The sequence below is a fragment of the Kickxella alabastrina genome (assembly GCF_025024165.1).
Source record: "Kickxella alabastrina strain RSA 675 chromosome Unknown BX661scaffold_1, whole genome shotgun sequence".
Classification (NCBI taxonomy): Eukaryota; Fungi; Kickxellomycota; class Kickxellomycetes; order Kickxellales; family Kickxellaceae; genus Kickxella; species Kickxella alabastrina.
Window position 1 is genome coordinate 431,992 of NW_026251472.1, and position 21,072 is coordinate 453,063.

The 21,072-nt window shown below is 51.3% G+C and overlaps 5 protein-coding genes across 5 annotated transcripts; 3 read left to right on the top strand and 2 right to left on the bottom strand.

Annotated features, from left to right (window-relative positions):
* Positions 1–167: 167 nt before the first annotated feature.
* BX661DRAFT_139541 (cyclin-like protein) lies at positions 168–1,982 on the top strand (the record flags this gene model as incomplete). The annotated part of the gene is made up of 1 exon (XM_051532800.1): positions 168–1,982. One exon carries the CDS (start codon positions 168–170, stop codon positions 1,980–1,982), a length of 1,815 nt encoding a protein of 604 aa, XP_051394956.1.
* A 1,245-nt stretch (positions 1,983–3,227) lies between these two features.
* BX661DRAFT_139433 (serine carboxypeptidase S28-domain-containing protein) lies at positions 3,228–3,995 on the top strand (the record flags this gene model as incomplete). Its single annotated transcript, XM_051532798.1, has 1 exon — positions 3,228–3,995. A coding segment is annotated over one exon (768 nt), but the record flags the coding sequence as incomplete, so codon positions are not given.
* A 785-nt stretch (positions 3,996–4,780) lies between these two features.
* On the top strand, positions 4,781–5,817 carry BX661DRAFT_175089 (NAD dependent epimerase/dehydratase). Its single transcript, XM_051533991.1, has one exon. It carries the CDS (start codon positions 4,820–4,822, stop codon positions 5,636–5,638), a length of 819 nt encoding a protein of 272 aa, XP_051394958.1. The 5' UTR covers positions 4,781–4,819; the 3' UTR covers positions 5,639–5,817.
* Positions 5,818–10,798: 4,981 nt separating this feature from the next.
* On the bottom strand, positions 10,799–13,653 carry BX661DRAFT_195197 (uncharacterized protein; the record flags this gene model as incomplete). The annotated part of the gene is made up of 2 exons (XM_051537922.1): positions 10,799–11,238; positions 11,265–13,653. 2 exons carry the CDS (start codon positions 13,651–13,653, stop codon positions 10,799–10,801), a joined length of 2,829 nt encoding a protein of 942 aa, XP_051394959.1.
* Positions 13,654–19,485: 5,832 nt separating this feature from the next.
* Positions 19,486–20,190, bottom strand: BX661DRAFT_175093 (seleno protein W-related protein). Its single transcript, XM_051533992.1, has one exon. It carries the CDS (start codon positions 19,962–19,964, stop codon positions 19,599–19,601), a length of 366 nt encoding a protein of 121 aa, XP_051394960.1. The 5' UTR covers positions 19,965–20,190; the 3' UTR covers positions 19,486–19,598.
* Positions 20,191–21,072: the final 882 nt, after the last annotated feature.

The window sequence follows — 21,072 nt, forward strand, 5'->3', positions numbered from 1 at the left end:
CAAACTTTAAAAAGTATTTTATTTAGACATTATTACTTTATTTGCGTTTCGCTTAAATTTAGACGCACATAGAAGTTTATTAAAAAACAGAACTCGCAAGCCTTATTTTTTACTTCAGCTCCTTGTATTCTCGCTTTCATCACTTTTAGCACGCAGACACAGACGACATGGGCTGCGGAGCGTGCGGAGGAACAGAAATCGAGCATGACTCGTCTAGGGGAATATCGTACTGCACAGGGTGTGGTGAAGTGTGCGAAGAGAACACCATTGTGTCAGAGGTGACGTTCGGTGAGGCCTCCAGCGGAGCAGCCGTCGTGCAGGGCTCGTTTGTGCGCGCGGGCCAGACCAGGGCCAACATGGGCGGTCCGGGACGTCACGGCAACGGGCAAGAATCGCGCGAACTAACGCTCTACAACTCACGGCGGCGCATCCAGCGTCTGGCAACCGCATTGAACCTATCTGAGCACTACGTGGACTCTGCACAGAGGTACTTTACCCTGGCACTGAACCTCAACTTTACCCGCGGCCGACGGTCCACGTACGTGTCAACGGCCTGCCTTTACATTGTGTGTCGTCTGGAGAAGGGCAGTCAGATGCTTATTGACTTTTCAGACATTCTGCAGGTGAGCGTGTTCAAGCTTGGTGCCACATTCGCCAAGCTCGTCAATGTGCTCAACCTGCAGCTGCCGATTGTCGACCCGTCGCTGTACATTCTGCGGTTTGCGTCGATGCTTGAGTTTGGCGACAAGACGCAGCAGGTCTGCAACGACGCTATTCGTCTGGTGCAGAGAATGGACCGTGATTGGATCCGCACAGGCCGTCGGCCCTCAGGTATCTGCGGCGCCTGCTTGCTTGTTGCCGCGCGCATGCATAACTTTCGTCGCACACAGAAGGAGATCATTAGGGTGGTTAAGATTGCCGACGGGACACTGCGCCGCCGTCTGGATGAGTTCCGCAATACGCCGTCGGGCAGCCTGACGGTTTCTGACTTTAGGAGTCTGTGGCTCGAGCAGTCGGCCGACCCGCCGGCCTTCATCAACAGCCGGATGAATGCGCGAAAGGCCATTCTGGCGCAGCACCGCCAGGCTGAAGGCCCACAGAGCCGGATGCTGAGGGCGCTCGACAGCATTGCCGAAGACAACGAGGATGGTGAAGATAACGAGGACGCTGAGAGCGCCATCGACGATGATGCGTTCAACAACACTGTCGACCAGGCGTTCCAGCAGGAACTCGAGACCTACCTGCATGACAGCTCGCTGAAATTTGTTACCTCGCAACTGGCCGACGATGACTTTAACATTGACGTCAGCACGTGGAACGAATTTGACGATGACGAGGTCCGCAACATCATGCTGACTGAGGAGGAAGTCAAGCAAAAAACCGAAATCTGGGACCGCGAGAATAAGGAGTTCATGGAAGAGCGTGAGCGCAAGCGCATGGCCAAGGAGGCCGATAGTAGCGGGCGCAAGCGGCGCCGATCGACGAAAAAGAAGGTGGTCATTGCGGGCGCTACGCCGCTCGAATCGGCACAAAACATGCTCGCTATGCGGCGCTTGTCAAAGAAAATCAACTATGATGTACTGGGGAAGCTGTTCGACAACACCAGCGCGCCCAAGCCAAAGACTGAGGGCAACCGCGCCACAATGATTCCGTCGGCGGCGCCCTCGCGCATGATGTCTGTGGCGGGCACTCCAGGCATGCTCTCGGGGTATGCGACGCCCTCGCAAGGCTCGGTAGCTTCGCCCACGCAGGTGAACGGCTACGATATGTCTGGTTTGCCTGCGGCGCTTGCTGGAATCGCCGGCAAGGATGGCGGCGCGGATGTCCTTGAGGAGACCATTGTTTATGAGGAGGGCGACCATGACCCGCAGAGCACGGCTGTTAACCTTGCCCAGGTTGCGGATGACGATGATGAGTATGATGACTACGAGGAAGACGACTACGGCGAGGTCGAGCAAACATACGGCGATATGTCTGATTGAAAAATATATTCATTCTCTTCAAAAAATCACCCAAATTGCTTGGTACATAAAGCGCACCAAGTGCAAAATTGCAAATAAAAAATTCAGAGTCGGCATTATGTTTTTCCGATTTCGGGTATATATTCTTTCAAAACAATTATAAATTTTCAACATTTATGTCATTTCAAGTATGCTTACTTTATTTGGCTATTTAGTTATTACTTTTTTCCATTGAACAGTGAACACTGCGTCTTTAACTTTTGTTCTTTTGTTCTTTTGCGACCAACGGAATGTAGAATGTGCGCCACCAATTATTACAAAGCGAATGATTATACCACGAGAGCAAATGTAATTTTGTTGATCAGTGCGGCTAATGGGTAGGCGCAGTCAGTTTTAACGCGCACTATCGTCTCATAGTAAGCTGCCCAAATTCATTCATCAACGAAATACACATTCATAATTTGTCATACATGCATTTGCGTATGAAATAAATAGTCTATTGACACACTTGATAGTTTGCAAATTTACACGTGGGCACTAGCCTCTATTTTGTAATATATTTATTGCGGAAGAAAAGTTTTTTTATAAACTAATTGTAAATGCAAAAAAACCACGAGTGCAATAAAGCGTATAATTTCTTTTTGAGTGCGGGTATATAATTATCAGCAGCCATTTTGCTTGATGTTATTTTGTTTGCTAATGTCACATGTGCTTTATGACTGCATAGTTTCTAAATAACATTTTAGAATTATAGGCGTGTAGCACAGATTACTTGATTGAAAATATGCAAGCTTCCACAATAAAATTGTAGTTGATATGGCATTGGAAGTGCACTTTTTATTGTAAGTTGCTTGTTTTTTGGACAATAAATGTATAAATTGCCATGTTCAAACTCTGTACATTATTCAAAAAATTATGGAATTGTTTACTAAAATTTCAGACTTTACTCATATTTGAACGCCTATATCTAAATTAATTTAATATCCATTATTTTTAACGTTTTATTTTTTATTTTTAGTATTTTAATTAACTTTAATCTTGCACATTTTGGTGTACTAATTGCACTCGTTTTCACATATATATTAAAAATTTAAATTATTAATAAGATATTTGCCGAGCATGCTGTCGCGACCAACGCACCTGCTGCTAGCAGCGCTGTGTTTTTTTATTACTTCGAAGCGCATATTCTGCCAAGCCGAACCTCTAGCCATGCGCCAGGCCCAGGTGCAGCGTGCGTGGGCCGAATACCTTCTCACTAACGATGGAATGTCGGAGGACAACCAAGATTTAGCTCTGTCAGCAGTACTGGCGGATGCGTCGTCGCCAGAGCCTTTGCAGCAGGTCTCTGGCCATATTCGCCAGAGCATCTATCAAGATTACTACTTTGATCAGAAAGTAGACCACTTTGGGCTGCGTGACAACTCCACGTTCAAGCAGCGCTTCTACATCAATAGAGCTTCATACGTTCCTGGAGGGCCAATCTACCTGTTTAATAGCGGAGAAACCCCGGCTTTACCCTCGTATCTGACCGGCGGTCAGCCTTATATGTTAGCAAAAGCAACTGGTGGCATGCTCATCATCATGGAGCACCGGTACTACGGCACGTCGTATCCAGTCAGCGACATGTCCGGGCCCAACATGTTATACCTGACAATTGAAAACTCGTTGGAGGACATTGCACACTTTGTGCGCAACGCGCCAAAGTTTGTCAAGGACACTATTGGCGTAACCATTAGCCCGCAGTCCAAGTGGGTGGCCACTGGCGGCTCGTATTCGGCCAACATTGCCGTTTGGTTAAGGCAAAAATACCCAGAGTTGTTCCACGCAGCGTATGCGAGCTCTGCGCCAATACTCGCACTTGCCGACTTTTACCAGTATGATCAGGTTGTCGGGCGCGCACTTCCCTGCGCCCAGAACATCTCCGATGCGATTGTCACCCTGGATTCCATTTTGGACAGCAAAAACGAGTTGCTGATCTACAGATGGAAGCAAGCATTTGGCCTGGAAGCGCTCAGTGACAACTCGGACTTTGCCGGCGCGCTGACCGATCAGCTGTCCAACACAGTGCAATACTACATGCCGCCAGCCAAGGGCAGCAACGCCCCAGATTCCATCGCCACGCTGTGCAGCTGGTTCAAGCACCCAGAAAACATCCCGCTGCAGAACCTGGCGGACATGACTGCCGCCTACATAAGAAACAATGGAATCAACCCAGTGTTCGCATACACCTCGAACTCGGGTGCCAAAAACACAATGCTCTACCAGGATGGTCGCTCGTGGTTTTACCAGACGTGCACGCAGTTTGGGTACTGGCAGTCGGCCCCGCGGGCACCGCTCCGCCGCCTGCGGTCCAAGTACATGACTGCCGAATGGCAAAACCGACCATGCCGGGAGTTCTTTGGAGATGATATTCCAAACCAGCCAGATACTACTAGTATCAACAATAAATTCGGCGGTCTTTTCCCTAATGTTACCCGCGTGGTTTTTGTGAACGGGCTGATGGACCCGTGGAGCGAGCTGTCGGTTGCTTCTGATCCAGGCATCGCCATGAAAATTTCCGAAGGAAATCGCAACGTCGTCATCACCATGCCCAAGGCGTCGCATGTCACCGATTTTTACTTTTCGTCCAACAGAAACGACTTTGGCGTGGACATTGCGCGAAAAAGGATTTTGGCGGCTATCAAGTACTTTTTGACCCAGTGAGTCATCCGAAACGAGGGGAGTATCTTGTGCGCGTCCCAAATTGTGTCTTGCAAATCAAAAACCAAGGTTCTCTAAATTATTTTTGTTTAAATATATTTTTTTACACACCCCTCATTTTTCAGTTTCTCAATATCACTCCAAAAAACGTAGGCGCAATGACTGCCGATTTTCTAGGTCTTTCTGGGGTTCATGTGTTTGTGACTGGTGCCTCGGGCGGCGTGGGTCTCGCAACTTCGCGCGCATTCCTGGAGCAGGGCGCCAAGGTAACTCTACACTACAACACCACCAGCACTACACTCGCACCCCTGGTAGCCGAATACCCAAGCACCACATGCATGGTTCAGGCGCGCATTGACGACGAGGCTGAGATCGAACGGGCATTTGCGCAGGCAAACTCTGCACTGGGCCCCGTGCAAGTGCTGATCGTCAACCATGGGATCTGGCCGGCCAAGGACATCCTGCTCAAGGATATGAGCCTGGAACACTGGGGCCACACACTAAGCGTCAACCTGACGGGAAGCTTCCTGGCGATCCGCTCATTTATGCAGCAGCTGGTTCACTACCGGGTGCAGGACAATGTGGCTGTGGTGATGATTGGCTCGACAGCAGGCAAGTTCGGCGAGTGGTACCACGCCGACTACGCGGTGACAAAGTCAGCGATGATGGGTGGGTTGACGCTGAGCCTGAAGAACGAGATTGTCCAGTTCTGCCCTCGCGGTCGCGTCAATACTGTGGCGCCCGGATGGATTCGCACGCCCATGGCTGAGCCAACGCTGGCGAACAAGCAGGTGGTTGAGCGGGCCTTTGCGACGTCGCCACTGAACAAGATTTCGGAGCCCGAGGACGTCGCCCGCTGCATTCTGTTCCTGGCCAGCGAGCGCGCTGCGGGCAATATCACTGGGCATGTAGTCGACGTGAACGCTGGGATGGAAGGCCGCATCATCAACCCAGTCACCGTACTACCCAAACTTTAACGATCAGTTTTCCGATTACCAAAATATTTAATCACCCGATACCAATCACCTTTTGCCTGTTCAGTTGGTCCATGACGATAAGCTGAAAGCGCATGCCTGCAGCCGATGATGCAATCTGGGCCATCCTGGCAAGTCGATAAGGCTCATTTTACACTTCACTGTAACAAAATAAAAACCCTTATTTTATTTGCACTTTAAACTGCTTAATTCCATTTTTTATAATTATATTTAAAATTCAGTATATCGCTCTACTTTTTTCTACCCTTTTCTATCCTTTTCTACTTTTATAAATTGCGAGGGTCGAGCCAAGACGCAGTCAAACGCTTGTTCTAGTTCAGCCGCTGTCAGTCCTTTATTTTTTAAAGAATGTCTCAAATTTACAGCCGAATCTGTTTTGAAAACGTACGCACGGCTGGCCGGAGGGGCGCCAGAATCAGCACACTAGTGCCTGTCACAGCTACGTCTAAGGTGAGCACTAGGTCCTACAGCATTGCACTCAGCAAAGTGGTGGGTGGGAGCCAGGTTTTGGGAACAAAGTTTCTTTTGCTAGACCAGCAGCAGCGACATGTGCTTGTGTCGTCAAGCGCACTTCCGGCTACAGGTGCCAGAAGGTGGTTCCAGAGTTCTGTGGCTTCGCAGAAAAAGAAGGGCGGCAAGTCTGACGATAACGACGATCCCGAAAGTGGCGACACGCCAAAGAAGGAACAAAAAAAGAACGATGCGGACAAAAAGGTTGCCGACGAGGCTGATGAGAAGGGCAGCCGGCGTCGGCGGGCCCCGCGGCGATCTGAAAACGAGAAGGCTGCAGCAGACAATGGTGGCGACGCCAGCGGCGCCCAGGTGCAGCGTGATCCTCTGACGCAGTTGAAGCGTGCCGTCGGCGTGGCTGATTACGCGCAGGGTCAGCAGTCGTTCATCCCTGACAACTACCCAAACGTCATGATGCTCCCGATAACTAGGCGGCCACTGTTTCCCTCGCTGTACAAGTCGATCCAGGTGCAGGACCCGCAGGTTATTGGCGCGCTAAGGGAGCTGGTCGATCGTGGCGAGCCCTATGTGGCCACATTTATGCTCAAGGACGACGAGAAGGATGTTGACGCGATCAAAAAGACCAGCGAGGTGCACGAGATCGGCGTGTTTTCGCGCATCATGTCTATTTATGTGTCGCCCAACCCCGAGGACAAGCACCTCACAGTTGCGCTCTACCCCTGGCGCCGCGTCCGTATGAAGCGTATCTTGGGCAACGCTGACCCCGCGGCCAGGGCTGCGACGGAGACCGATGTAGACAGCCTGTTGGAGGCCCCCAAGTCCAAAAGCGTGACTGGACCCAGCGGCACCGAGGCTATTGATGCCAGCAAGGTGCTCAATTCCATTAAGAGCGACTACGACTTTACAGCCATCGAGGTTGAGAACGTCGAGGACGAGCCGTACGACGCCAAGGACGCGACAATCAGTGCCACCATGTCCGAGATTGTCTCAGTTTTACGCGAAATTACCACAATGAACCCCATGTTCCGCGAGCAGATCCACCACTTTGCCAGCGCACAGGTGTCAAAGGCTGTATTCGAGAACCCGTCCAAGCTGGCTGACTTTGCGGCCGCCCTGTCGGGCGGGAGCTCTGAGGAGCTGCAGGATATCCTCAGCGACCTGAACGTTGCAACTCGTCTGGAGAAGGCACTCGTGGTGCTCAAGAAAGAGCTGATGAACGCGCAGCTCCAAAACAAGATTAGCAAAGACGTTGAGGCCAAGATCTCCAAGAGGCAGCGCGATTTTTATCTGATGGAGCAGCTGAAGGGCATCAAGCGCGAGCTGGGGCTCGAGAGCGACGGCAAGGACAAGCTCATCGAGCAGTTTAAGGCCAAGGCTGAGGCTCTGCAGATGCCGACCGAGGTCAAAAAGGTGTTTGACGAGGAGGTTAGCAAGCTTGCTCACCTGGAGCCCGCGGCGTCCGAATTCAATGTGACGCGAAACTATCTGGACTGGCTGACGCAGATTCCATGGGGCAAGTATTCGGTCGAGGACTACGACCTTAAGCGGGCAAAGGTGGTCCTAGACGAGGACCACTATGGCTTGGAGGATGTCAAGCAGCGAATTCTCGAGTTTATCGCCGTCGGCAAGCTGCGAGGCGCTGTGCAGGGCAAGATTCTGTGCTTTGTGGGGCCCCCTGGCGTCGGCAAGACATCGATCGGCAAGAGCATTGCGCGATCGCTGAGCCGGGAGTTTTTCCGCTTCAGTGTGGGCGGTCTGACAGATGTGGCTGAGATCAAGGGTCACCGCCGCACGTATGTAGGTGCAATGCCCGGAAAAGTGGTCCAGGCGCTCAAGCGCGTGCAGACCGAGAACCCACTGCTGCTGATTGACGAGATCGACAAGCTTGGCCGCGGCCATCAGGGCGATCCGGCGTCGGCACTGCTCGAGTTGCTCGACCCCGAGCAGAACAACGCATTCCTTGACCACTACATGGATGTCCCTGTGGACCTGTCGCGGGTCTTGTTTGTATGCACAGCCAACGTCACCGACACTATCCCCGGCCCGCTGCTTGATCGCATGGAAATAATTCGCCTGAGCGGCTACCTGGCTGACGAGAAGCTTTCGATCGCGCAAAAGTATTTGGCTCCCCAGGCCAAGGAGGCTGCCGGTCTGGAAGGCTCGTCGGTTGTGCTATCTGACGAGGCCGTCGATGCCCTGGTGCGCAACTATTGCCGCGAGAGCGGAGTGCGCAACCTTAAAAAGCACATCGAGAAGATCTACCGCAAGGCAGCACTCAAAGTCGTCGAGAGTGGGGTCGCCGTGGATGCGCCTCAGCTGGTCGATGCAAAGTCAGATGCCGCCCCGGAAGCTGCTGCCGATACTAAGACAGAGGAGAAAGCCGACTCTGCCCCTGCCCCGACCACAATCGCTGATGTGCTTGACCAGCCTGGCGAAAAGACACCTGAGGTTGCCGACAAGAAGGAGAAGGCACCGGCAGCCCTGCCGCAGCGGATGATCATTCCCGAGTCCTACTCACTGGAAATCACCGTTGATACGCTGAAAGAGTACGTGGGCCCGCCAGTGTTTGAGTCCGACCGTATGTACGACAACACGCCGCCAGGCGTGGTGATGGGCCTGGCGTGGACCAGCCTCGGCGGATCTGCGCTGTACATTGAATCGGTGGTCGAAGCCACGATCTCCAGCGATAACAACGATGTCAGCGGCGACAGTGGGCAGCACGGGCGCCTGCATACGACTGGCCAGCTCGGCGACGTCATGAAGGAGTCGTCGGTTCTGGCATACACGTACGTGCGCTCACTGATGAACCGCCAGCACCCAGAGAATAAGTTCTTCAGCAAGAACATCATCCACTTGCACGTTCCGAGGGCGCGACGCCTAAGGATGGTCCGAGTGCCGGTGTCACCATGACTACAGCACTTCTGTCGCTGGCTTTGAACAAGCCCATTCACCCTGACGTTGCAATGACCGGCGAGCTCACACTTACCGGCCGCGTGCTGAAGATTGGCGGTCTGAAGGAGAAGACCATTGCAGCGCGTCGCTCGGGTGTTAAGCGGATTCTGTTCCCCAAGGCCAATACAGCAGACTGGGAGGAGCTGCCGGCAAATGTCAAGGAAGGCCTTGAGGGATTTCCGATTGAGTGGTATGGGCAGATCCCGCCGCTGGTTGGACTTGCCGAGCCATCAAAATAGACATGTTTGACTTTTTTTACAATATTCGTTTCCTTTTTCAATTTCCATTTATTACAACTCATTCTTTTATTTTACTCCAACAATGATTTTGGTTGAATTTTCAGTTTTTTAGCATTGAACATTTTAACATGTTGCAAACTGCTAGCGGCTCAGAAAGTATACGAAGCAAAGCGAGTTGGTAATAAAATCACTTTCAAGTAAATAAAAAGTAATAAATATATGCACACATGTATGTATTTTTAAGCTATTATCGATGGTAAAAACAATGTTAATTTGGGGCCGTCTACACGATGTTTCCAATTGTCATTTAAATATTTGCATTCGCATTGGCATTAGCTTGATTTCTACTTGTAAGTAGTCGTATTTTGTGTCGATAATTATGATAGTATTATACGTATTGATTAATCAGTTACTTTTATCGTTATCATTATTGATACCAAATCTAAATTTCCTACATTTAAAAATGCACGTTATATTGCGTGCAAAAAAAGCCAATTCGTAAAACTATAAACAATTGACAAATAATCTCAATTGGAATATGTATATTGATTTTGCATATTTATTTTCAAGTTTAAAAAAGCATAATAGAAAATGTTCAATTGTACTCCAACGCTGCCGACAATGAGTAGGCTATAAGAGACAGCTCGCTCAAATCGCAGTCACAATACAAAAGTGTAGTTTGGGCAACTCTGCACGAAAAGTTGAACGTGCCGCCAACGTGGTCCATGTTTATAATTCTGGTTTCTAATGATCCGTCCTTGTTTATTAACACATGTATTTCCGCATCTGGCTCGCTGATTGTGGCTATAGTCAAGCCTTGTTTGCACATAATTAGCAAATAGCAGTCCGTGTGGTAAACATACGAGGGCAAATTGAAATCGTGCAAAACATCTACTTTTTCCCATTTGGTCTTGAATTCTAGCTCCGGAATGAAGCACTGAATGTAAATAGGATAGTAATACGTGTTCCAGACTCGGGCCATTAGTGCTGGTTGTTGTAAGAAATAAATACTGAGAAAAAAATTGATACAGAGACAAAGCAGAGCAAAGTTGTTTTTATACATTGCAACTGCCACTCGAAAGACAAATAATCCGGCGACCATTATAACACATTCTTACTATTCGAATATTGTTGTCAATCGTAAATTGCCATCATCATATTACATCTATTCAAGCACCAACAATACTATATTATTCGATACAAGTGATATTTGCCAAACAATACATGGGGTAAGAGAAAGAAAAACAAAGTCGAGATAAGAAATATAGAAATTGGACAACAATAAAAACGCTTACAAAATGGCGATAAATGAAAAAATATTGTGGAAAAAAGAGGGATGAGGATAGAGGGGGGGGTGGCGTAGGACAAGGTTAAGTCAGTGAGAAAAAGTGAATAAAAATACGATGGCCCGTTGTCACTGAGCGGGCTTCATAAACGCAAAGCAGGTGTAGAAAGAAAAAAACACACATAATAGCTTTTTTTAGTTTGCATGGACAAGCACCCGAGCAATGTCGTCCAGCTCGCATTCTAACGAATCTAGACGGCGACCAACACCTTGAGAGACACCGAGGATATCATCGATTGCCGCCTGCGTGTCGCTGTTTGCCAGTTGTAACTCGGTCACATGGCGCTGAATATAGTCGTAGGCATCGCTTTGGGCGGCTGCAGCAGCAGCCGTTTGCTGAATTGGGGCGGTCACGCCGAGACCCTGCATGTCCTTGAGGAAAGACTGGTAGAATGAGGTTGTGGTCGCGCTGATGTCATGCATGTCGTTCCAGCCGCGCAGAATTACCAGCCAGTCGTCAAGTGACAGCTCATCATTGGCAAGCGACACTATGGAAAGGCGGTTAGCGTTCAAAATGCTGGTGGAATTCGACACAATGCTCGCACGAGATAGCACCGAGTCGCGGCTGCTAGAGTCTTGAGCGAGCGATGCAGCACGGCACTACTGAACACTGAGGCAGCCGCGCCGCCAGCGACAGCAGCAGCAGCTGCAGTGCTGCCAGCAGCCACCGAGCCTCGGTCGTCGGCCTCATTGTGGTGGATGGATGCAGTGTCTGAGGAGCTGGTTGGTGACAATGGCTCTTCTCCTTCGGCCTCGGCAGTCACGCTCCTCTCCTGGCTGTCATTTTCAGCAGCATCTGATGTGTTGCCCTCGCCCGCAAAGGTGTCTGATGATGGGCGCAAAGTGGATGCGCTGTGGCCCAGCCCTTGCGTGAGGAGGTTGGTAGCAATGACGGGCTCGGTCGGGGTAGTGCGCATGAGCACATCGCTGGAGGTAGCGAGCGGCTGGCGAAGCTCATCGGCCGGATGCTGGCCAGAGTCGGTCTCGACGTAATCACGAGTGCTTGCCGAGCGCAAAAGAGCGCTGCGCGTTTGCGAGGGGGCCCTCGACACCTGGTAGTCGTTGTCAACCACCGAGCCGTGCGCTGATATCTGCACTGTGTTGCGCTTGGCCCTGTTGACTGCGGTGTCTGATGGACGCGATTTTGGTGGCTGGATGTTGCGAAGCAAGCCCTGTACCACCTTGCGAGAGTCGGGCAGCAAGTCGCCGGCATCGGCATCGGCATCAGCATCAGCATTGGAATCGGAAAGGTCACCAGCGCTGCTGCTGCTGCTGGCTTCTACAAGGGGCTGCTCGTCACCAGACTCGTTAGGTGCCTGCTCACGAGATGAGTAGGATGCGGACAGTGCCTTGAGCTTGGTTGCCCGCTTGGCTGAGCCATTTGCGGTGCCACCGGGGTTTTGAGCTGCCGCCGGGTCGGTCGGCACATAGTTCGACTGGCCGGCGGATGGCCCAAATGAGGATATTCCCTCGTCGGCAGATGCGGAGATAGATGTCCGTAAGACATTGTGCGGCCCAGTTTCCAAACTCATGTACGGGTCGTCCTCGGCATTGACGCTCTCCGGAAGCAGCTGGGACCGCGGCGCCGACCTGTTCGCCAAAACAAATGTGCACACGTTGGGATTGACGCTTCCATATTCGGGCAGCCAAGCAGAGTTTTGCTTGCGCAGGCTGTCGAATAAAGAGGCAACTTGCATGTCCGCGGTGAGGGCAACCAGCTCGCGCTGCTGAATCCGCGCATAAATTGCGAGGCTCTCACTCATTGCTTGCGTCAGGCCAAACACCACTAATGCGCGGTGCAGAACCTCGCCAAACAATTCGTCAAAGAAAATTGTGACGATGGCCTCGGAGCTGCCGAACGTATCATTGTGGACGATGCGCACGGAGTAATTTCCGGCCTCTACAGACTCGTGCGAAGCGTTCATCCGGTTCAAAGCACCCGACAGCGAGTCGCCATCGTCAGATGCGTCGTTGGATGGGTAGTAGTTTGGATTGCTCGGACCCACGTGCGAGTACATTGAACTATCACGGTGTCCAGAATACATGCTATCGGCCATCGACGAGGGCCGGATATCGAGGCTGACGCCAGCGGCAGTCGGCGCTGAATGGGCTGTGTCTGAGGCCGAATAGATGCTGCTGTGAACAGGGCGGCTCTCAATTTCGCTGACTTCATCGTCATCAAGGTCAAGGTCAGAGTCGTCCAAGTGCTCGCCAGAGATCTGGCCCATGTGGTTGGGGGCAAGGCTGATGCGGCGGCCGGCCATGCTGCCGCTCGCCTGCACAGGGTCGTTAGCAGTGGATGCAGATGCTTTGGCCGCCTCTGGTGCGTCTTGTGAGCCATAGCCTCCAGAGTTTCCGGCATTGGAGCTATAGTAGTAGCTATAATCACCACTGTCGTCGTCCAATTCAGCTTCGTCATGGTCAATCTCGACCTGGGAGGGCACGACGCGCCGGTCATCGTCTTCAATCTCGTCCTCAATCTCGTCCTCCTCCTCATCGTCTTCGTAATCGTCATAGTAGTCGTCTTCCTCTTCCTCGTCGTCATCAGAGTCCGTGTTGTTAATAAATACCTGGGTGACAAGCTTATCGTTGAACTTGACCCGGCGCGCCTCTGCATTGGGCACTGTGGGTATGCGGCTGAGAACTATGTGCTCGGGGTCGGGCTTGCATAGCTTGATGTTCTTTCTGCGGTTGACGCGGGCCAGCTTTCCAAACGCTGATTCAATGTTGTCTGCCGGAATATAGCCCATTTGGTTGTCGCGCAGGTTCTGCACTAGCCACCAGTACGAGTTTGAGTCATCGAGCAGCGTCAGCTTCTCACCCTCGTCGACGGTCACTTGGCCGTCAACCATTTGTGGAAAGTGGAACAGCGCGTATACGTAGCTAAAGTCGACATCTTCGTCGACCAAGGACGACACGGACTCGTTATCGTCCGAGACATTGTCCGGGTCGGTGGGCACACCGTCGAATTCGAGGCCTTGGAAGTTCATGGATGTGTGAGTTGTTGAATGTTGTACAGTGAAAAAGAAGGAAATGCGGTATTGGCTGGCACGTAATAATGAAAAAGAGAGATAGAGAAAAAGAGAGCCGTATGTTGTGTGCAAAGAGGGCCAAAATAAGAATTAGTAATATAAAAATAAAAACGCGAAAGAATAAAAAGGGACGGGTTTTGCACTATATTTTCAGGAAGAGAGCAGAAAGGGTGGTCGAATCTGGGGATAAAAAAAGCCCGTATTTCTTCACACAAAGGGACTAAAAATGAAAAATCGAAAAATCGAAGGAAAAAAAGAGAATGCGCATCGGTGCGGCCAAACTATGCGAATGCAGCTTCAGTGAAGCCGATTTGGATGCGGAACCGTCTATAGTTGGGACCAGTTCGGATTGACAAGAAACACATTGTCCTCAGCTTAGTATTTTTTGACTTGTCTGGCAACTCTGGGCAAGCAACATAGCCTATATTTTTGCCACAATTCTAGTGGCAAAAGGGTGCGAGGCCGCACACAATGTTACTTCTCCTTTTGGAAGAAAATGCAATTGTTTAAAAACAGTAACATGCCTTTGTCTTTGTCTTTGTGATGACATTTGCGTTCTTTGAGTTGAAACATTAAGGCAGTGAGCCAACACCCGGGCGGGCATACTTCGCGGGCAAATGCAGATTCGCAACCCCTCCCTTCCCTCCCCGCCTTTCCCTTTCTGATTCCACTTTTCTGGGATGGGAATAACACGCCAAAGCATGGCTGTGTGTTCATAACCACCCCCTGGCTATTAAATTTGAATCAAAACACAAAAAACCCGGAGATTAGCGTGTGGGGTGACGACATGCAAAGCGCGGCTTTGTGTGAAAGGTAGAAAGACACGCGGTCGCCAAGACATTTCTCTCTCTTTGAGTTGGCATTGTAAGCGTGTTTATAATGCAAGCAGGTACCACTTTTATGTTCTTGTTTAGGAAAGAAACAATACAATAAGGAAACTGCCATGCATGCATGGCCACGTTTGACAACAAGACCATCAGTCTTTTTTACTATCCATCGCAAGCAGGAGGCAGTCAGTTTTTTTCAGTCGCTCACTCTCCCTCCCTCTCATATCTCTTGTAGACGGAAGCCGATGATTTCTTGTTTTCCTTTCAATTCGCTTTTCTGCTCATCATATCTGAAAAATAAATAAATAAATAATCCACATCGACGTTTTTTCAACATTATCTGAACTGCTCGCACACCGACGCACCTATACAAGCACATAATTATTTTCTCGCACCCACTTATACCCACACAAATTCACACAGCTGATAGCGCAATGGTACGTATTATTTACTGTAAACTCGTTTTTTTTATTGCAGCTCCCTCTATTGCTCTGGCTTGACTCCTATTTTTCCTTTAAAAGCTCAAGGCACTAGATCACCGGCCCCCCTCTCTCCTGTGCCCAATTTTGGCTGGACCTGTTTCCCAAACCTGTTTTGTGCGGTTTTAGGGAAACACTCTCATTTATTAAACCGGTTGATCAGCATGCATGTCGCTCCTAATCAGGCGTTTTTTAATTACTTATTTGGTTATTTTTGGTCCTATAGAACTCATACCAAAACTCACAATCCCAGGACCTTGGTCCCTGGAAGCACCAGCCGAACCAGCGCAGGCGGCGGAGGCAATTACAGCCCCAGCCGCAGCCGCAGCCACAGCAGCCAGACTTTGGAACCAATACCGATGACGATCACAAGCCACTGAGCGAAATGGCAGCACACGGCTTCCCAGCCCAGCAACAGCAGCAGCAACATCACCAGCGACAACCATCTTATCAGCATCAGCATCAGCCGCCACATATGCAAATGCAGATGTATCCACAACAACACTATTCACAACAGGCGTATCCACAGTACGACCATTACCACCAGCCACAGAACTATGCTCAACCGATCGATCCCCAGCAGCAGCTGGAGCTTGAACTTGAACAGCAGCAGCAGCAATTCCAGCAGCAGTTCCTTCAGCAGTATCGCCTGGTGCAGGAGCAGCAATACCAGGGCAAGGGCCAGGCTGAGTGGATGCACGAGGGATTTGTTGGCCACCACGAGCTTGACAACACTCCCTACTCTCTGGGCTTCCAAAGCACACCACACAACCCGAACTTGGGAACTCAGTATGCTGCGCCGATTGCAGCGCAATCCGATGCCGCCTCGAATTACTCGCCACTGGTAGTTGGAGACGGCGGTTCGTCTCGCCGTAGCAGCGGGCGGCCTTGGACGAACAGTAACAACATACACAGCCAGCAGCCAAGCGTCAATCATTTAGAGATCACCAGCAAAGCATTGCACTCTGATGGTGTCGCTGCGTCAGAGGAAGACTCAAAGAGCGAAGGGTCGGCGTCCGAATCATCCGAATCATCTGAATCGTTCGCGTCAAACTCTTCCGACGAGTCAATATACAGGGTGAGCAATGTTACGAAGAAGCCTTTATATGGTGACATTGGCCAGAAGCTCAATTTTAAGACAAAGACAAAACCAAAGACAAGCGCTGTCTCGAGGGTGCCCTCGACAGCATCAAATGTCAACAGCGCCAGCAACTATTCCCTGGCACAGACATCAAAGCAAGACACGCGCAATCGGAAGCACCTCGCTGCTGTGTCTGGATCATTTGCCTCACTTAGCAGAAATGATAACAGTCACAACGATACCGATAGTGGCGGCAGCAACAGTAGCGACGACGACGTACCCCTGTCGGTCATCTCCAACAGCACTGTTCCCAGCGGGGAATCTCTGGCTGCGGCTGTGCGCCGCACGAAGAGCACCGCACCGACTGTCATAGGATCTCACCAGCGTGTGCCCGACTCTGTAGACAACAGCGATCTCTCCATCCAGCGAGGCAGCACAAAATCACGCAGCCTGCTTGTTCGTACGAGGGGCATTTGCCAGCAGGGTAAAATAGATACAGAGCTGCTGCGGTTGGCCAAGCCTCTCGAAATCGTAAGGGGCACGGTGAAGCAGGACCAACCGCAGGTCCTTGGGAGTGACGATGAGGATGCACCCCTCGACAGGCTCAAGGCAGAGCTCGAATCGGGGATCAGACCTGTCCCTGACAGCCACAGCAATTCCGAGTCTGAGATTGCAGCAGCCAGCTGCGCATCGCCCAGCACAAGCGCTGCTGCGTCTCGCACGCACTCGCGCGCGCATTCACAGAAGCAGCAGCCGCCAGCACGCCCGCTTCCAACATTGCCAGTCAAGCAGGATGAGCTCACAGACGAGCCGTCATCCACGGATGTCGCTGGTAACGAGTCGGACGCAGCTAGCCACAACTCCAAAGAAAACGAGCAGAACGCGCTGTCAAGAGAATCGAGTGTCAAAGAGAAGCCGGCCGCGAAAGACGTGAAAACAAGGCGTTCGGCCGGATACCTGCCAACCGGAATGACTCTCCCAGGCCTGCCTGTTAAACAGCCCAGCTCAAGGCCGCGTGCCGCTGTGCAGTACGTCGCGCTGGCAGACATTGTGGAGATCACCAAACAAACGGCAGAGTTTGATATGGAAGCTGACATAGAAGCTGAAGACGACGGATTCGACGATGAAAATGGCTTTGCCAATAGCACCGAATTGCTGCGCCGGAGGACAATCAAGGCCGCTGGCGGTGTCAACAGGTTTGATGGTTGCAACGGTGCGACCCGCTCTGTAGAATTGCACTTTGACACTCCATCATCCAGCAGTGACTCAATAATGGAGATACTGCGCGCCGGGCCTGTTGAGCTGCTAACTGCGTCGACCGATTACTCAGGCTCCAAGGCAGTTGTCGATTGGGTGGTTCCTGAGGACTATGGCGATATAGACCAGCTGCTGACCGATCTCGACGGCATTATGAGCGGCAGTCTGGCAGCTCGCAAGCGCTTCTCGCTCGCGCTCATGCGCCGGGGCCTAGCCATCAGCAACGGGCTGGTTGAACCTGTCGACTACAGCGGACAGAGCGATCACCTTGACTGTGGGGATACAGAGGCTGAGCCCAAACATATTATCGAGTTCAAGCCGCTAGAGATTTCTGATTTCACCACGGGCTTGGAGGACTCAGTGACTGGCGGAGGCGGCCTGGGACTCGACGAGCTTATCATGTCGACCCTGAACTTCGAAGACGATGATGGTGCAGCGCTGGATGATGACAGCCGACCGCTCAACCAGCTGACAGCCAATCTACCGGCCAACCTTGGTGACTTGGACACGCAGCTGAAGCTGGAGCCACTGAGTATGCCCCCGCTGAATCCTGTCGAGCTTACGCGCGGCCAGAAGGTGCAAAAGGCGCTGGAAAAGCTCAAAGTGCTTGAGGTGCGCAAGATCTCGATTCGCATCTATGTGGAGGACGCGCAGCGCTACTACACATTTGCGCTGACAAAGTACACAACCTGCGAGATGATTATCAACGACATGAAGAAAAGCGGGATCATTGATCCACAAAAGAACTCGTGGGCGCTGTTTGAGTTGGTTGAGTACTTTGGCATCGAGCGGCCACTCAACCACTTTGAGAACCTCATGGGGCTGGTCGAGAGCTGGGAGCCGCGGAGCAATAACTACATTATTGTCAAGGGTTTTTCGCAGCAGTCGTCGCTGACTCTTCTTGGCGGCGTGCAGCCGGGTGACCATGCCATTCAGGGCATGCTGTATTACCGGGTCAAGAAGAACAAGTGGCAGAAGGGCGTGTTCCGGCTGCAGGACCACAATATGATTTATGTGAAGGACAGCCGCAGCAAGTCGAAGAAGGGCACGCACTACCTGACGCTGACTAACAACGACGTATACACGCCCTTTGAGCCGCTGCGAGGAGCGCCAACCAGGTTTGTGTTTGGCCTAAAGTCAGAGATGCCGATGCAAATGTTTGAAAAGCCCGATGAGGACTACGTAAAGTGGTTCGCAGTGCAGAGCCTGGAGAGTCTGCGCGAGTGGCTGCTGGTATTCCGGCTTGCCAAAAACCAAATCAAATTCCGCCAAGTGCTGGAGAACCGCGTTGTCGAGGCTAGTGCTATCAAGGGTGCTGACAACAGCACCCCCATCAATAAGCCTCTGGTTGATCTGATGGCTGACAAGCAGGGCAACGAGGCTGACGGCCAGGGCAAGAAAACTCGGACTTTGCCTCCGAGCTCGTGACGTCGATAAATCGTATTGCGGCAGCCAGCAAGCACGACCCGTCGGCGCTCGTGCGGCTAGTCGATCAGGGCGGCGTGGACGTCAGCGACTTTAAGGAAGTGACGCCCGGTGCCGGCACACATGCCGAAGACATGAACGACGACATGCAGGCTAACGAGGAGCTGTTCCTTCCCGGAACGCTGTTGTCCAGGCCTCGCAAGACAGCTGCCGAGGCCAGGGCAAACCAGCCGCCAGAAGAGGAGTTTTACGCCAAGGGCTCGCTGCTAGCGCAGCCCCGGGAGAGCAAGGCACTCGCCGCATCGCGCGCCATGCAGAACATAATGGCGCAGGATGGCAATGTATTTACGCAGGGGTCGCTGCTGCAGGTCACAGAGCAGTCAAAGCCTCGTCCGGCACATGTTGGCGGCGCAGCCCATATAACGAGCGCCCAGTTCCCGCTGATGCAGATGGACAACCCGGAGCTCGATATCGGCGCGTACACTGCGGCCAAGCCAGCGTTGTTTGCTCGTGGCAATGTGCCATTGGTGTCGTACGATGAGGGGCCGATCTTCAGCGGGCTGATGGCCAGCGTGCACGCCCAGTCCCAGCCACAATACCAAACGCAGCTCCAGCAACAGACAATGGCTGGAAAGCTCGGCAACTACTACAGCAACAACCAGCACGTCACACAGAACTACTGAGCGCCCGCTTATATATCATTTATACATTTACTCTTCTTTTTTATATTTAATTTATTAATACAAACCAACGCTCAACAAAAAAAGAATTGACAATGTATCGTTTTTGCTCACTGGTTCCCAAACAAGACAAAGCTGTTTTCAAAACCGTACTTTATTCGATCTTTGGTGCTGGCGCAGGACATGTTTCGCAGGTAGCGGAGGAACTGTGCGATTCTTCTAGCTTCTGTGCTTGGCTCTTGACAGCTGTATCGCTATGGCCCAATGCCATCTCTGGCGCGATCTTGTTGCGAACGAGCTGCTTGACTTCCTTCATTTCGGGAAACCTACCCTCAGTCTTGCGGTCAAAAACAAGCTCCCCATTGACGTAGATGGCAAACACACCGCCTGTCTTTGGCACCAGGGCGACTTCGCCAAGGGCGTCTATGAACGTCGTCAGTAGCTCTTGCGCTGTCCATCCGGCGCGCAGTAGCCACCGGCACTGTGTGCAATACTGAATTTCAACGCGCGGCGAGGGCATTGTATGTTGTTACTGATAGGCTGTGATTATGCGTGAGTGAGTTGTAAAGGTAAGGTTGTTGTGTAAGTTTGCATTCTTGTTTGTATAAATATTGGTGGTGCTTCATAATTAAAACAAAAAACAAATAATATAAGTTTTTGGGTTAATCTTGTGGCACCACAGTCTGTGTATCTTTTTACCGCCTTTTGAAATCTGGGCTCGGAGAGAGAAAATAGATTATATTGCGATTAAAATCTGGGCTCGGGCTAAAAGTTATTTGATCAGCCCATAAACCTCGAATAAAGTTGCTTGATCAGGCTGCGCCTATCAACTCGAGCGAGCCAGCTTGTGTGGCGGATCTGCCGTTCCAATAGCACTTTTTTAAATCATATTTCTTTATATACCAAATCTGCACCATCAGACATTGACATGGATATCAACCAGGCGCTGCAGATTGTTGTTATTCGACCAGCCGAAGGATGCAAAGACATGGTCATACCCTGGCATTGTCAGGCAAGCTGCGTGCCGAAGCAGGATGCTGATCTTCATCTGTATTGCCCCGAGAGGTGGCAGCGCACCATCCGGCGTCAGCTGTTGGGGTCAAAACTAGAACAGGGCCAGACAGTGACATTGCTCATTGGCAGCCAAAATGTCAGCTTTGTTGTCGTCAGCGCAACACGGGAGACACGGGAGACATCGGAATCACAGCAGGAATGCGCTGCGGACGGAGTCGTTGGACGCGAGACACAGTTCACCATTATAAAAGGGGGTTCTGATCAGAATATACGGGATAAAGTGCCGGGCTATGAACCTGAGGCTGCCAATTTGGTCAGCGAGATCCGCAGCTACTTTAACAACAAGGATAAGTTCCAACACCTATGTATCAACCCGCTGCAGTCGGTCTGCGTGACCGGTATATCGGGGTCGGGCAAAACCACCATAATCAATGCTGCGCTCGAGCGGCTTGAATACCCGGTTATCTACGGCAACCTTAGCGACATCATCGTAAATGCCACGAGCACGGACTTTGCCGACGAGTACATATCAATGGCACTGGCTGATCTTGCCAACAGGGCAAGCGCATCTGCACCATCGGTTATTGTACTGGACCGTATAGATACCTTGAATG

Bases quoted from the DNA above. Each gene is read 5' to 3' on its own strand.
- BX661DRAFT_175089 (XM_051533991.1), top strand. From the start codon at position 4,820: ATGACTGCCGATTTTCTAGGTCTTTCTGGGGTTCATGTGTTTGTGACT.
- BX661DRAFT_175093 (XM_051533992.1), bottom strand. From the start codon at position 19,964: ATGCCCTCGCCGCGCGTTGAAATTCAGTATTGCACACAGTGCCGGTGG.